Source organism: Gymnogyps californianus, unplaced genomic scaffold (assembly GCF_018139145.2).
Source record: "Gymnogyps californianus isolate 813 unplaced genomic scaffold, ASM1813914v2 HiC_scaffold_31, whole genome shotgun sequence".
NCBI lineage: Eukaryota > Metazoa > Chordata > Aves > Accipitriformes > Cathartidae > Gymnogyps > Gymnogyps californianus.
Genome location: NW_026114191.1, coordinates 1729592 through 1746464, shown reverse-complemented (window position 1 = coordinate 1746464; position 16873 = coordinate 1729592). Strand labels below are relative to the sequence as shown.

Here is a 16873-nt window from a genome sequence, read left to right as displayed (position 1 = left end):
AAAAATACCCCAAAATCCATAAAGCAAGGAAAAAAAAAATGAGCCTTTCCCATGAGCGCTGTGATTGCTGTACCGGACAGGCAATGCCAGTGATCCCAGATCCATAATATAACAGCAATAATTAATATAATGTAATGTAATATAATATCATATCGTATCCTACCCTATAATATAATATATATAATATTATATAATATAGCAATAACATAAGCATTGCTATAATTTGTTAGGTCATTGCTATAATTCGTTAGGTACCCCAAAGGCGCCCGGCAGATGGATTTAATCAACGTTTCTTGTTAATTAAAAAATTTAGGATACTCCAAGGGTTGAATGTATGGAGAAACTGGGGTTTTTGCTTGCTGCAGCGGTGCAAAATATTGCGTAAAAGGGAAATTTGAGGTGGGAAGGTCTTACCTGGGCGTTGGGGATCTGCAGGGCACCGGGGGCGATGGCTTGGGCGAGGACCTGGCCCTGTGACGTCACCATCGTCACGGGCTGGTACAAGGCTCCACCTGTGGAAAAAAAAGGCTCGTGGGGGTACGGGAACCCCCAAATTTCTACGCGCACCCCCTCTCCCCGCCAGCCTCCCCAGTCACCCCTACCTGGCACGGCGGGTGAGCTGCTGCCGGCGCTCATGGCCAAGTTGCCTGGCGGTAGCGCGGCCGCCGGCACCACGATGCCCGGCGGCGGGTTGGAGGCGGGCGGCAGCGCCGCGGGTGAGCTCTGCAGCATCTCCTGCGGGGGAAAAAAAAAAAAAAAAATTAAAAGCATAAATTTTAAGATGCGGCGGGAGCAGGCAAGGTTTTCATTTCCCCCCTCCAATAAGTTTGCCCCGTTGCCTTTCTTTTTTCCCCCAGGTGGTTCAACAGGCAAAACTGCAGAAAAAGGGATTTCTTCAGTTTGTTGCAATTGCAAAAAAAAGATGGAAAAATAAGGATTTACACTTTGCAAAGCTCCCACTCAGTGCCTTCCCCAAAACTCCTCTTCTTTGCACAGCCACTACTTCCCATGAGGAAAAAGGAGAGGAAAAAAAAAAAGAGCATGATAGACAAGAAGGAATTTCTTCAATCTTCTTCTTTCTGTAAATTTCCATTTTCTTGGTGCTTTGGAACTGGATGATGCAGCATTTGCCAAAAGCCAGGCCAAGCACCACGGTTTCCCCTTGCCAGAATAATAGTAAAATAATGAAATTAAGAATAATATAACCCCATTTGATATCATCCCTTGCAGCTTTAAGCTAACTTCTTGCAAAAATGGGCATTTTTTTAGCCAAAAGTTGTAATCTTATTAACAGCCTCAGCTCTGGAGAAGCTCTTGCACGCGAACAGCGATTGGAAAAAGCCCAAATTTAATGATTACTTGAGTATTTAATGCAACGTTTTGGGAAGGGAAGGGTGCTGCAATTGAGGATATGGGCAATGTACCACAACCTCCCCGATGGGCAGGATTTTGCAAATAATATTTATAAAATTCTCATTTCAAAATAAGCCCAAGATAACTATATATCTCTAATTTGCCCAGCTGTAATGGAAGTAAAACTGCACTCATTTCTTGCAATAAACACGTTTTTCCCCCTTTTCTACCCGTTTTCCCATTCTGCATCGCTTCCCTGGTACCCAGCTGGTTCTCAACTGTTGAACAAAATGCCAACACGGGATTTTTTCACCTTTTTCTTCAATTTCCCTTCATTTTTGATGCGTTTCTTCAAGAAACCTATTACTTGGTTTAAGAAAAGAGAATTTCTCTGGACCAGTGACACGCAATGACACCGGAAGAGGCGACCATGCAAACGTGGTCGGGTCGGAAAAAGCCGTAACTCCTCTTTTCCTTGCAGTAAAACTACAGAGGTGGTAATTTGAATGCCCAAATCAATTAATTTTACATCAAGAGACGATGTGGGTGCATCGTTCAGCGGGGTTAGGGTAACCCTGTGTCCACGTCGATGCATTTCCCATTGCTGGGGGGGGAAAAATGTTATTTTTGGTCCTTTTCTTTTTGCTTTTCCCCATTCCATTCATGCTTCTATCAGCTTTTTCCCCATCAGTCACCACCGATTTGCCTGTGCAAAGGTTCTGAATAAACTCTGGTTTCCCTGCACGCTTTTGCTATTAAAATCCCTTCCTGCATTTTCCCCTCCTGGGATGCCGAACCCAAAACGTTGCAACCGCTGCCTCCACCGCACGTTATTTTTGTCCCCTCCATTGATAATCTGAATATTATTTATCTGGAAATTTTGCTGCAATTGCTGCGAATTTTTGCTTCGCCTCCCAGGCATTCCTTTTCATAGCCAAATTAATAAAAAAAACAGCAAATATGACCGTAAAAATACTTGTCCTTTGTTTTAATATCCCTTCCCCATCTCCAGCCTTTTGGGGGAAATGGTTTTCGGTTTGAAAAATGAGGATTTCTCAGCGTACAGAAAGCAAAAATGGGTCGCTTTTGCATGCATTTGGATTTGGCTTTTGCTAAGCGTCTGGCTAACAAACACAATGGAAATATTCATATAAAAGCAAACGTGGTCCTTGGAGAACCTCAAAAAACAGTCAGATACTGCCAGGGGCAACCAGAGATTTGGACCAGCCTGAAGACTTCCAGCTTTCCCCTCCTGCCTTATTCTTCCATGATTCCTCCAAAAGAAGGGCATCCGGAAGACCATTTTTGGAATTGCATTGGGAAGAAATAACTTGGGATATCGGAAAATAGGAACAAGAAACTGCTGTTTCCAGATATAGTGGTCAAAGCCATTTTCAACAGCATTTTATGACGACAAAAAATGCATTTTTTTTGGTGGTGTAGAGGAAAACTGTCCCAAAACACCAGCTCAGTGGTGTCCAAAAAGGCAGAATATTGGTAATTATTAGAAAAAGATACGAAAGAAATTCATGGTGTTTCTGCAACGGCACTGTGAAACCAAGGGGACCCAGTGGAAGCGGAGGCTCTGCCTTAAAATAAATATAGATATCTCCAAGAAGATTTAAAAAATATATTTTGCATACTAATTGCCTTGGATCGCAAATGCCAGCCAAATTATATTACGCTTGCAACTTTGCTGCAGCGGAAAATATTTTATATTTTAGGACTCAAAGTTAAGTTGAAAGGTTTCTGGCAGTTTTGAAACTTGAGTGTAAAAAAATGCATCACTAGGTGTCTCTGCAGATCCACATCTCGGCACTGACCTTCTGCAGCTCTATGGCAAATCACGATTTCTCCGAAGTAAACGTCACTTTAATGAAGAAAAAGACCTGGTACATATCGCATTGCACAAAAAAAAGCCCTTTCTTGCCTAAGGCAAGTGTCAAAAGACCAAATGCCCAAGTGTAAATAAGTGCTAAAATTCAGCGCTACTTGAGCTGATGTCCTTCCCCTTGTGCTTTATGATACAGCGGTTTATTTTTGGGAGGCACACATGCCTAAAAATTTCTGTCTCATCCTAACTTGGTGAAATTTATTTGCGCTCAAGTGAAGCTGGGGAAAACTGGGGTTAGGTGGAGAAAAAAGAAAGCCATGAGTTTGAGCTGGCCAAACTCAAACTCAAACTCATGTAAGAAGATTCATAAGGCTCCTTCGTGGATGGATGGGTGGATGGATGGAGATGAGAAAAAGGTTGGCTTTAAGTAACAGAGAAATCCAGCCTTATCCACAGGGCAAACTTGGATAAATTAAGATCTATACAGAGAAGAACTGCATTGAGTCAGGCCAACCCAAATGTCAGCCTCCAACTACCAGCAAGATGGGAGAAAGAATTCGAGAAGAAGAAATGCTGTCCTGAAAATGCCCATTTAAACACTGCCAATCTGCTGCAATTCTCACTTGAAACAAGAGCTGAAAAATGCCAGATTTAATCCAATTTAAACATCCCTGGCAGTGCTGTGGTTCCCAATGTGATTGGCTTTGTGGTGGGTTTTTTCTTGCAGGCGAAGTCAGCTGGAGAGCAGTGAGGACCACTTTGATGTCGAAGGAAAGTTGAACGGATTTACTTTAAGCGTTGGGTTAAATTGGCTTCCCCCCGGCCCCCCCCCATGCGACAAGCACCTCCACTCTCCCATCCCTGTCTGAAAAACTCGAAAAATACTCATTAAATGAAGGGAGGGAGTTAAAAAGGGTCTGATGAGGACTCAAGGGCGAGGAATGAAGCCAAGTGAAAAACAACCAAGAAAAATGGAAGAAGGGGAACTGGTGGGTGGACTTGCAGGCCAAAGAGGCTAAAACTCCTCCACAAAACAAAGCGAGGCACAAAATGAGAAAGCGATGGAGAAAACAGGCTAGAAAAAATGTCTATAAGGTAACGAAGGTTCAGGGAAGGCTCACCGCATAGGCAAAAACCTGACTTTTCACCCAAACTTGGCCAACACCAGGAGTCCTCTCTAGACTTGGCGACATGGGAAGATTTTCAGCAACAGTCGAAACACCTGTTTGGGTTCTCTCTCATCTTTCCATCACCTCCAGGCATTTTTGCATTTCCAGAAATTCTTGCACTTTTCATCTTAGAAAGCATAAATAACACCAAGCCAAGGGCCATCCTTTTTGGATACACCAGGGAAATCCAACCACGATTCTCCCGCGATGACATTTTGATAGCTCCGGACGTTCTTTTCTTAGTTTTAGTTGACATTCTTGTTATTGCATATCCATAATTTTTTAAGCAGGCTGTCCCGTGGTAAAAAATTTTGCAAAAAATGGAAATATTTTGCTTTCACGACCAGCCTGGTTTATCTCCTCACAAAATGATCGATGCCCCTCCCATACCCTGAAAAAAACTATTTTCTGAGAAACCTCGTTCATTGATATTAATCACATTTCCATTGTTTAGATTTAAAAAAAAAAAAAAATCCTAAATTAGTGGGCCCTTAGTTTTACCTGCCCTCAGCATGAGATTAATAGGAGGATAATTAGCGAAATCATCCCACTTGCCATTTTTTAAACACTGATCCTGTGATTCTTCAGCTCTCTGGAGCATCCCCAGCCCTTAAAACTCCACTGATGGATATAGAGTATTTCCACCCTTTTTTTTAAGCCTTATCCATGCAAACTCAAGTATACGCAATGAGTCGAAGGACTCAGGCACTTGACATTGCTTAGTTGGATAATTAGAAAAAATTTGCCGTTGTATCGTCGCTGGTACATCATCCTCATCCAATGAGCAGATGAGATGGTGGCTCCTCTTGGTCTATCACCATGAATATTTCGGCTCCCGTTGCCTGCTGAAAATCCCTTCGTCGTCGAGCGAGCGTTTCCCCTCCAGTTGGGTCTTTCCTGGGTGCATTCCCATTTATTTAGCAACCGCCTCCAAATCCTCACTTGAATTTCTCAACTTTCAGGTCTTGCCTGGAAGGGAAACGTCGGCAGCTCTGGGTTTGCAGGAATCAGAGGTGCTTGGTACCTCTCCATGGGCCTGGTTATTTTCCAAAGACTTGTGCTAATTTTCTGATATGATCCCCACCTCTTTGTGAAGCACTAAATCCTCATTACTTTTCCTGACCGATGCATTCTAATTAGATCAACACTTTAAAAAAAAAAAAAAAAAGGAAAAGAGGGGAAAAAAAAAAATCACAATTGCCACAGGACGGCTTTCCATCTCATTAACTCCCTCACTTATTATTTTCATGAAAATTACTGATAAAAAACGTGCATCTCCATTTGCTGGGACCGGGAGCTTCGTCGGCTCATATCTAACATCTCTCTCATCACCCGGGATGCGAGCTGTTGCCATGGCGACGCACAATAATAGAAACTAATAAATTACAAACGAGATGCTCGTTGAGCAATTATTGTTCTCTTTTATGCAAGTGTCTTGCTAATTTTGATCATAAGGAATGCTACCATAAAGCACCAAAGGGATAATAAGTCCATTTCTAGAGATTATTAGAAAATAGAGAGAGGCCGGGTTTTTTTAGATCAATGATTAAGTGGTTTGGTGCTTTCAGGAAACCCAAATAAGAAATAAAACTTTTTGGGGGGCTTTTCCCTCCCTGCGCTGGGCCGCAAGCATCGCGTTGGGAGCTTCGAACTCTGCAGCACTTGGAGCTGAGCTGCTAAAATCACTTTTTTTTCCTTTCTACCACCCTAAAAATGCCCTGAAAAGCCCTAAAAAAGCCCCCACCACCTGCGTCCTTTTGGGGGAGAACCCCAAGAGCTGCCTGGAGACGCCCTGGCTTATTTTGAGTTGGCCGCAGTTATTTCTGGGGGGATTGTACAACCCCAAATTTCACTTCCCCCCCAAAAAAATTGAGTATCTGAGAGAGAGAAATACCCAAGGGACACGGAATATTGCATCAAGGAAGTTTTTTGGGATGCAACCAGCCAACATTTATTCCCTGCACTGCATCTGCACATGAAAACCCCAACCCATGGGCAACTTTTTTCCCAAATATTAAGTTAAAATCCCTTATTTTGCCCCAAAAGCCACCAAGGTGCAGCTTGGTTTGGCTATTTCAGTCGATATTTCTGCAATTCTTGGGCATCTCGTACTTTCCCACTGTGCTTGAGGCACCAAATGTTTCCTTCTCCCAGCTAAAACCCAAATTATGCAAAAAAAAAAAGTCAAGGATGGGAAAGTTGATCATGCTGGGGGAGAACTGCAAGATGTGCCGGGGCGAAAAAGGAGCAGCAAAGCCAAAAAGGGTTATCTGAGACCCAAAAATCTGTTGAGCTGCCTTGAAACGAAAACAAGATGGGGAGAGAGGAAGTAGTGGAGAAAATCATGGTGTTTCTGTCCCTCCTGCCAACAAATAGTATTTTTTCATGAAAAAATGCAAATTTCTTGTCCATTTTCCTATGCGCTTGCACGGCTTCTGCAATTCCTTCCCCCCACGTTTCACTTCACTCCTAAACATACGAGTTTAAGAGAAGTCCTCATCTCTCCCTTTTGCAGAGACACAAACGTTGGGGTTGCAGCTCTGCCAAACCCATGAAAAAAAAGGCCATGAAAAAAACATTTAAAAAAAAAAAGAAAAGAAATCGCCGCAGCATCATTTATTGCACCCTATGAGCAAGACATGGGGTTTTTAAAAATGGTTTTCCTCAGTTGAGGATGGGTTTCGATGAATTTCCAGGAGGCCACAAGAGTTGTAGAGCAACCCTCAAACCTTGTTGGCCCAACTCACCCGTTGGCCAACGTGCAACGATGGTGATTACAGGTGATTTTTAAGGCGTTACCTGGGGGTGGAGGCTGATGGAGGAGGGGTTGGGGGAGTAGGGCCCCCCCAGGTCGTTCCTGAGTAGGTTGTCACTGTGCATCTTGGTTTTGAGGCAGGTGATGTAGCGGTTGCAAAAGTCCTTGCACAACTCGTTGACCTTCTCCAGCTCCAGGAGGTGGATGCGCAGCACCTGGATCGCCTTCACCATCTACGCAAGGGCACACAACGGCAAAGTTAAAATCGTTTTTTTCCTCAACGCATTGGAAAAAAAAAACCAAAAATCAATATTCTCACCCAAAATCTGACCTGGAACCAATCCCTACAGTAGGATTAAATGCATTTCCTTTCTCAACACACCCAAAAAAAGCCAAAAAACCAATACTCTCGCCCAAAACCTATCCCAGAGCCCATCCCTCTGCACCTCCACACTTCTTTTTCCTCCCCTTCAATCATATCTCTGAAATCCCAACAAACCAAAATTCACAAAAATTACCGTTGCCTTCATGGGAATTGCTCCCTGTGCCCCAAAAAAGTCCAAGCCAAAGCCCTGGCTGTCGAAAAGTGTTTGGTTATTCTCCGGAGGCCACTTCTTCTAACAAGATTATGGGGCTGCAACTCCGCTGTAAGCTGTTGCCGGTGCAAAGCCTGGGCCTCATTAAAACGTACCCCATAAACGTTAAAAAATTTACACATAAAACATTCCTCTCGTCGAGCTGAAACCTTAAGTTTTACAGCCGCTATTTGAAATCTTGCATAATATATAAAATTTCAGCTATTCACTCCGGGGCAATAAATCTCGTTTTATGTAACAAAGCGTCTTTGCATTTCAAAGGGTGTTTTTAACTTGCAAATTTTAGTGGTCATCTTTACAAACTGCGAGTCGCCATGGTTGGGAAACATCCTGAAAAATCCAGGGCCAAACTCGGGTGGTGGCTCCACGACGGAGAAAGTGACTTTTTGGTTGGCGAACAACAGGGATGATGGGTTGTGGCTGAAAAAATCCTTTTTTTTTTTTCTTTTTTTTTGCCTTTTTTAGCCTTTTTTTTCCACTTTTTTTTCCTCCTCCGCAGTTGGCGCAGGCAAAGCGCAAGGTGGAGGCGTCGCGTCCTGGCTCTCCGCATCCTCCCAGGGCTCAACGGCCATGAAAGTCAATATTCAAGGGCAAAGGCAAGAAGACCTGACACATATATGTATAAAAAATAAATCTCTCAATTATCTCAGCTCATTTGCTTAGGGTCTCATTTTATGTCCCTGCTCCGCTGCGTCGTATATCTGTCCGGATAAAGAGTTACAGTCCGACGGCGTACGTGCGCGGGGTTGTAAAAAATACAGATGCTGAATTAATTGACTGTGTGGCACTCGGCAGCTGATTGAGTTGATAATGGTGAGATCTGACCTTTTTCTAATTTCTAATTATGTGCATCTCGGCGGTGAGGAATACATGACTCTTATTCTAATGATAGCTAATGCCGCTGGCCTTTTCATCCCTGCTTTGCCACTGCCGATTTCTGGGGAACCGGTGGCGTTAAAAAAAAAAACCACCCAAAAAATAACCAAAAAAAGAGGACAATGCAAACAGGGAAAAAGCTTCAGCTCAGGAGCAGGTTGAAATACTGAGTTTTGAGCACTGCAAGACTTTTTCATCCAAAATTCCCTCCAGTTGACGCTTCCCACCAACAGGAACGGTCCTTCTTCAGCATCACGTTAACCATCTCTTGTGTCTTGATGGAGGTCAACCACACTGAGCGATTTGGATGGCTTTTGGAGAAGTTCTGGGCATTGAATAGAATATATACATACAGATACGTCCTAGAAACAGGGCAAAAATACATATATATATATGAATATGAATATAACCAGTGATGCAAGGTCATACATGGGATCAATGCAACTGCCCATGGCCAGATTTCACAAGAGTTGCTCCAAAACGTGCCCAAAAACCATGATTGGTGTGGCGTTTTTTAAGAAACCACCAAAAAACCAGTGAAAATAGCCTCGATGGGACACATCTCCTGCACTGACCATTTGCTGGAGATGCTTCACCTTGGTATGTGTAGGAATAGGTTTTCTTCCCCAAAAATTTTAGATTTTTTTTTAGCTTCAGCTGGCGCCATCTCTCTCCTCTTGCTAGATCATTGCACCCATTTTTATGTAATTCAATGCGATGGGGTTTTTTTGGTGCACCTCAACATTGGATGCACGTTCAGTTCCAAAACTGAAATAATCCAAAACATTGCTTTTTTTGGTTGCTCGTCCCAGAGTGATTTCTGTTCTTGGCTATAAGACATTGCAAAATGAGTTTAGTAATCTGCAAACGGGGCTTTGCATGGCCTGCAGGTTTTTTGGAGGGCTTTCCGCAGACTGCTAAGCCACTTTTGATTTAGGGATGTTATAAAACTCTCCTCCGCAAGCTGAAATTGGGCACAAAAGATGCAGGATTTTAATCCATCTGGAAACGGTTTCTTGCATTTTTTAGGAAAGCGGTAGTTTTTGCACTTGGATGAGCATTGCTTGTTCTTCTTCCCTTTGCGACAGGTCATCAGACAAAATCGCCTCGATATCTGTAATATTTGGAAAAAGCTGCCTGTGAATTGCCTGATTTTGCTGCTTTTCTGGGATGGAAATCCCTCTGCTACACATCCCAGCGGACACACCAACCCCCAGGGAAGGTATTTCGCTCTTTACATCATCAGAGGTAGGCAAAATTGCCTCTTTTGACCTTAAAAATTTGCTTGTGGAGTGCTGGGAGGGTGCACCAGGATGGTGCCATGGACCTGTCTACCCACATGCTTGCCATGGAGACCACATATGGAGACTTCCTGGACAAAATAATGGGATTTGGGGATGTTTCCTGAGGTCCCCACAAGAGAAAAGCTCCATCCCAAGCAGAGTCTTCTGTGGCACCTTCCAGCAGCAATGGGTACGGTAGGAAATGTGGGTTGCCATGACAGGGAAGCCACCAAAAACAGTCCAAAGTGTCCCAAACCATTGATAATGCACCACCCTTTTTGGAACAAGCTCTTATTTTGCCTTATTTCTAGGACAAGAGCTGGCCATCACACTTGAAACAAGATGGTGCCAAACAAGAACACAGATGCTATTGCATGTTGCACCGAAGAGCAGTAATTCCTGCGGAGATTGCAAGTTTTGGGGCACAAACCAGCCATCGATCGTGGCTGTTCCGAGGAAACGTGCTGACCCCGTGGTGTTTGTGCGGGAAAACTAGCCAAAAATTGGGCAGGGGGTTGTTCTCACAGGGGATCTTACGGAAAAGGTCTCAGAGAAGGTCTTGGAGAAGGTCTGACAAGGTCTATGGAGAACATTGCCAAGATGGCCAACACTGCAAACAGAGCCCAAAGACGTTGCCCAAGGTGGCAGATCTTCATCATTTGTTCCTCACCCCCTACCTTCTCCCCGCCCCCCAAAAACCATCTGCCAAGCCCCAGCTGCCTCTACCAGGTTGTCCAGCTCAGGGTCATCGCTGAAGAAGGGCTTGTGCTCCTGCTCCTGCTGGTGGACGAAGTTCTCGATGTCGACGTCGAAGCTGGCTGAGGTGATGCACTCGGAGCCCTGTGTCGCCTGCTCGCACTTCTCAAAGAGCAGAGTCAGCAGTGGGAACAGCGGGTGCCTGCAGAGGACAAAGGAGACCCCCCATAACGCCCACTGTTTTAGGTCCCACGTCCATTTTTACCCCACACCATCCATCCATTCCCTCCCAGCTTGCAAGAGCCTGGTGGTGCAAACCTCACTCCCAAGCCAATGCTGGAAGTGCTCCCTCTAGACCTTTTCCAACAACCAAAAAAAAGCTTAAAAATTGCAAAATTCACCATCTTCTCTACCAGGCAATGACTTCTCCCAACGTCTTGGTGCTTTCCATCATTGCACCAAAGCTAGCATTTCCAAAATGTTTTGCCATGGGCAAAAAGGTTTGGCTTCGGGGTGGTTGACTTGGAGCCATCTGCTGTCCTGGTGGCTTTGCATTTTGGGGATCAACATCAGCTATTTTACCCCAAAATCTCTCTCTTGGTTGGAGACACTGGATGGGGGTGAGCTGGTATTTCTACACGCCCGCAGCATCCTATGGACCAGCCTTGCTATGGGTTGCTCCTCCATCAAGAGGTCTCTTTGCACCTCTGTCAAGCACATCCATGTCCGTCCACGAAGACGGGTCAAATCCCACTTCTTTCTTACCACAAGATGACTCTTAGAAAACAGAGATTTGCCATTCTTCTTGCGAATCCATGATTCGTTCTAATGATTAGAAAGCAGGCTTGCAATTCTTGCAAACCCACAGTTTGCTCTAATGGTGACGCTAAATCGATGCAATATAAAATGCAAATATACATACAATACCAAAGCACGTGGAGAAGGAGGCGATGAAGACCACGAGTTAGCGCAACCCTCCATGAGCCTCTCTAGGTGTGCAAATTTAAAAAAAAAAAAAAAATAGTATTTATGGAGTCTTTCAGGGGAGAAATGCAAAATGCTGCTCCAGGGATGGTCTCCCCCAGCACCCCAGTTATCCCAGCGCAATGGGATTTGCTCCACCATTTTATCTCCAAAAGATGGTCCAAACGATGATTACGAATCACTTCCCATCGGTCTTTTCCGAGCTGGAGTCAGGCGAAGGGGTTAAACCCCTTGCCTAAGTCTTCATTTGCAGCCGCTAATACCGCAGCATATTATAGTTTAATCTGTCCTGATCCCGGTTTAATGCAAGATTTGCCGAGGCCGGAGCGGAGAACGGGGAAAGGGGGGGGGGGGGAAATAATTTCATAATTTCGGCAGCCCCGCCGGGGCTTAGCCGAGGGATATGAAAGGCAAATTCCAGGCGGCGGGCTGAATTATTGGGACTTATGAACCGGCTGCTCAGCGGCAGGTGCCCGCTGCCATTTCCAGAGCCGCTCCATCAATTAGGAGCGAAGGCACGGAATTACCCGAAGGATGGGGGCTTTTTTTTTTTTTTTTAGGGGAGGGAGGAGGGATTGAAGCCCCTGAGCAATTTGTAGCCCCTTTGCTTTGAGGGGTTGCATTGACCAAAGGGGGATTAAGACCGTTGCTGGCATCGCCCCGCGCTCTTCAGTATTAATAATTGGGGCAGCGCTGCTATTGACCCCCAGGAATGCCTTGGAGCACTGGTAGGGAGGAGGAGGGGGAGGCACGTAGCTGAGGGGGTGATGGTTTGTTTTTCAGTTGGAAATAAAATAAAATAAAATAAAATATGAAATAAAATAGAATGAAATAAATTAGAATCCAATCCAATCCAATCAAATTTAAAAAAAAACCCTAAAAATAAATAAAAATTAAAATAAAACAAAAGAAACTCAAAACAAAACAACATAACATAACATAACATAACATGACATAAAATAAAATAATAAAAATAAAATAATAAAATAAAACAAAACAAAGAGGAGGTGCAAAACCCCCAGGGATGGGGTAAGGGAGAGCACCAAGGCCTGTAGTCAAGCGCAGTGTCAAGGAGCGGCGAAATTTGGGTTTCCGCCACGAGCTATATGCTGAATTTTATATGCCCTTTTTTTCCCCTTTTGTACGCAAAAAAATACACGTTTTTCTCTACTCCCAGCCTTCCTGTGGCCACGACAGGCAGGGGAAGGGAACGGCCACCGTGGGGGTTTGCGGGCGGAGGTCGTGGCATGAAAATTGAGAGCTGGATCCCATCCTCGCTATGAAATGGCGGGGGGGGGGAGGGAGGATGCACGGGGAAACAGGAGGATTTTCCCCATCACAAGTGTTATGGAGGTGGAAGATCACTCCCATGGCAGAAGGAAGAGTTTTGGGGTGGAAAAATCTGCTTTCGCCGAATATGGTTTTGCAAAAAAAAAAAAAACCCTTTTTTTTTCCAGGGAATCCTCCAAATAAAAAGGGCTGAACTGGCCCTGACATTTTCCTGCAGGAGAGAGGTCGTTCGCAGCCACTAATAAAAAGGATTCGACACAGGCTAATAAAGAGAAATGAATTCTTCTAATGGCCTAATTTCGCACCTTCAGCAGGGCTCTACCCGCGAGCCGGCGGCATCGTGGGCACATCACAACGTGAAATTTTTTTTTTACCCAGCTCCAATATACCCCTTTCCCCCTCCAAAAAAACCAAGAAAATAAACTTAACGGAAAGAAATTCAGCCCTTTCCCACTTGGAAAAAATCCAGTTTGCGGTGCTGGGGTGGTTTTAAGCATCGGTTCCCGCAGGAGCATCATCTTTTACTGGTCCAAAATCCGTCGGGAAGTCCCAGCCCCGCTGTTGCATAAAGTCAAGAAAATACTTTAGCTGGGAAAAAATTGCAGCAGAGAAGCGATGCTGCTGGACCAGGCCCTGCGAAGATGCTTCCACGCCAAGCAGGGAGGGGGAGGATTCATTTTTTTCCCTTTTTTCTATTTTTTTTATGGGTGATAAACCTCCTGCTAGAGCATAAAACCCGGCGGGGTGACTTGTCCAGCGTTTTTTATATTTCCCATCGCATTTTCCCCAGCGATTTCCCTCCAGGTTGATCGACCGACGCTTACAGCCGATGCCTTCTGCCTTGGTGCCATCATTGAAAATTAACAAAAATCCATCGTTTGGGGTGGAGGGTACGGCCCTGGGAGGGCTAAAAAACCCCCTGTGTGCATTTGATAGCTAATGACATATACACAATCCATATTAACCGCTGTATAGGTGAATATTCAGATTCTGCATGTAGCAAAAAAAGGCTCGTTGGGTGTGTTTTTAGAGATAAAAATGTATTTGGGGCGTAGTTTTGGCTGATACCCAAAAATAAGCATCCAGGTTTGGGCAACCAAGTCCACATGTGGGATCAGTCAACAATTTCTCCCCACTTTTCTGGGTGGGAAATACCTCAAAAAAGGTATTTCTGGCATTTTTTTGACCTTCAAATTAAGGCTGTTAAAACTCCAAAGGGTGTTTTTGGTTTTCGTTATCCCACGAACGCTGCAAAAATCCTCACAGAAGGGCAAAGAAAAGGTGGGGTTTTTTTCTTGAATGACCTCTTTCACCTTGAGAAAATTGCTTCCATCGTTGGAAAAAAATCTGGAGACCCGCTGCGAATAATCCTTTGCGTTTTCCTGGGAAACCAGTGGGTTTATTCCACGCCTTCCATCCGCCTTTCCAGACCTTTCGGACTCGTAATACTTGAATATTTGGAGTCAAAATATTTTAATTCCTCCCCTTCCGAGCTGCCATTTTTTGGTTCACAAGCCCCCGCGGCCCTGGCCATTAATGAGGGGTTAATCCTTAACCTTAAACCTTAATCCTAATTATATTATAATATTATACATTACTGTTACATCATTACTGTACACATTATAATATTGTAAATAATTACATATCACTTAAATAATTACATATTACTTATATAATTATACTATTTACATAATTATGTTACTTATTGCAATTATATGATAACATTACTGCATATATTACAATATTATATATTATTATCTCCGAAATGACAAAGAAAAGGGGACCGGAGGGGCTCATCCATCCCGCGCCCGTTGCCGCCCGCACCCCATACGGATGCATGAACTGCACATTTCAGGTTAATACGTGACTTTACTCCTTCTGGGTGCTTTTTCGGCCCAAAATTGCATGGTTTTGCCGAAAAAAAAAGGCCAATTTAGGGGTTTTTTTGGGGGGGTGAATATTTTGGAGGAGGGGAGATGCTGCAAAACGAGGTCCATGAAGGAGCTCCACCACCACGCGTTATTATCGATAGTTATTATTGCTAAAAAGGAGCTAATTGCTAATCCCCCCCATTCCTGTGTGTTAACTAATGCATTAGAATAATAGCAGATTAATAATGCATTATAATAATGAATGCATCAACGAATCGATGCATTAACCAATGCATTCATTAACGCATCACCGAATCGATGCATTAATAACGCATTACAATAATGCATTAATGCAATAACGCATTACAATAACTAATGCATTAATGCAATAACGCATTACAATAACTAATGCATTAATGCAATAACGCATTAATTAATGCGTTAATTCATTAATGCAGACTGATATTAGCTTGCATCACCTGTAGACGGCTCGCTTGTCGGCCTCCAGCTGTGCCTGGGGGTCGCCGGCCGCGGCAGGTACCGGCGCGTTGGCGGCCGCCGCCGGTGTGGCGAGATGCACGGGCTGTGCCTTGGTGGGCTGCTGGGCTGTGGCCGTCATCTGGGGGGGGGTAGGAAATAAAGGAGAGGAAAAAAGAGGAAGAAAATAAAACAAAACTGGGGTTTGTTGGACTTTTCCACCGAGTTTTGCAGCCTTCTGCATCGAATTTTTAAAATTTAGGAGGAGGCAGCCCGGTGATGGGGCTCTGAGCAGGATGGTTTGGGGGGAGGTGAAAATATATTTGCATTTCATCTAATCCTGGAAACAGCAGGTTTAGGTTTTTTCCTACTTTTCCTCCACTTTTTGCACTTTTTACTTGGGGAAAATACAGGCCAAAAAATCCCGACATCCTTATTGCACCAGCAGCAAAGCGAAGGCGGGGGGTAATTTATTAAGGGATGCTTTGCAGAAGTCCCAGATTAAATCAGCTGCAACGCTGCTGCTTGCCAAGATTTTTTTCGAAGCAGGTATTATTGTCTAGACACACAGGCATTTTAAACTTTCTTCCAAAATTACGTGAGCCTCTTCCAACTCACCAAGCCCAGGAATGAGTCATTTTTGCGCTGCGAGAAGCCAGCCAAAAAAAAAAAAACCAACCCTTTTTTTTTTGCCCGTGCCCAAATCACCCGTCTTTAGCCCCGATGCTGCCCCAGATCGACGACGCAATGGGAATTCCAATGCGCCGGGGCTGGAAATCTAGAGGCAAAATTACGTCTGCTATGCGATAAATCATTCTGCCACCCAACATTTTGCTTTTTTTTAAAATTGCAATTATTCTAGTTGTGTATTTAAGAGGTGAGATGCGCGCATGCCAGCACACGTGCAGATCACTGCGCATCCTTCCAGCATCACCCCCAAAATTTCCACCCGCACGTGTACAGGGCTGCAGATATTTAGGGGCAATTTCCACTTAAAATTATCAATCGCATTAAAGAAATCTGAATTGTGTGCTGCCGGGCTGCAGATGGGTCCGATGTATGCCGCAGGACGCATTGCTTTATCTGCACAAGATTTGGTAAAGAAAAAAAATTCAGGGAGATTTTTAATCAATTTAGGTTCAAATGCAACAGCAGCCCCCCAAATCCGGCGGTTTTAGCTCAAAATCTCAGTGGCAAATTAACACAAAGCGGGTGTTTCGCCTGCTTTGGTGTCAAAATGTTGTAAAAAGATCAGCATTTGCCTGTTTTCACCGGTAAATCTTCAATCCTCCCTTGAGCTGGGTAGCAAAAGGAAGCCTCTGCCCCTTGCTAAATACTATATATTTGTCTAATATACTTATATATTCATTTCTGTGTTTAGTTATATAGAAATAAAATATCTCTGTGTATTATTTGTCTAATATACCTATATGTTTATTTCTGTGTTTATTTAGATAGAAATATTTTTATGTATGTTATTTGTCTGATCTATATTTATTTCGGTGATTATATATAAACAAAATGTTTATATATACACACACACACACGTATGCATATATATATATATATATATATAAATACATATGTGTATACATGTGCATGCCCACAGTCTTCTCCAGCCAAACCCACCCTTATACTCAGCTCCCTGCCATGAAAAAAGCAGATTTCTTGCCTCCTTTAAAAGCTGCG

At 43.8% G+C, this 16873-nt stretch overlaps 1 protein-coding gene across 1 annotated transcript in view; it reads right to left on the bottom strand.

Moving 5' to 3' along the window:
- Positions 1-16873, bottom strand: part of PKNOX2 (PBX/knotted 1 homeobox 2) — a 36142-nt gene that overhangs the window by 6013 nt on the left and 13256 nt on the right. The window contains exons 4-8 of the mRNA XM_050914034.1: positions 15187-15326; positions 10593-10764; positions 7156-7344; positions 603-735; positions 415-512 (exon numbers count right to left, since the gene is read on the bottom strand). Of these exons, the coding sequence (XP_050769991.1) occupies positions 415-512; positions 603-735; positions 7156-7344; positions 10593-10764; positions 15187-15326 (732 nt within the window). The remainder of the gene's footprint in view (positions 1-414; positions 513-602; positions 736-7155; positions 7345-10592; positions 10765-15186; positions 15327-16873) is intronic.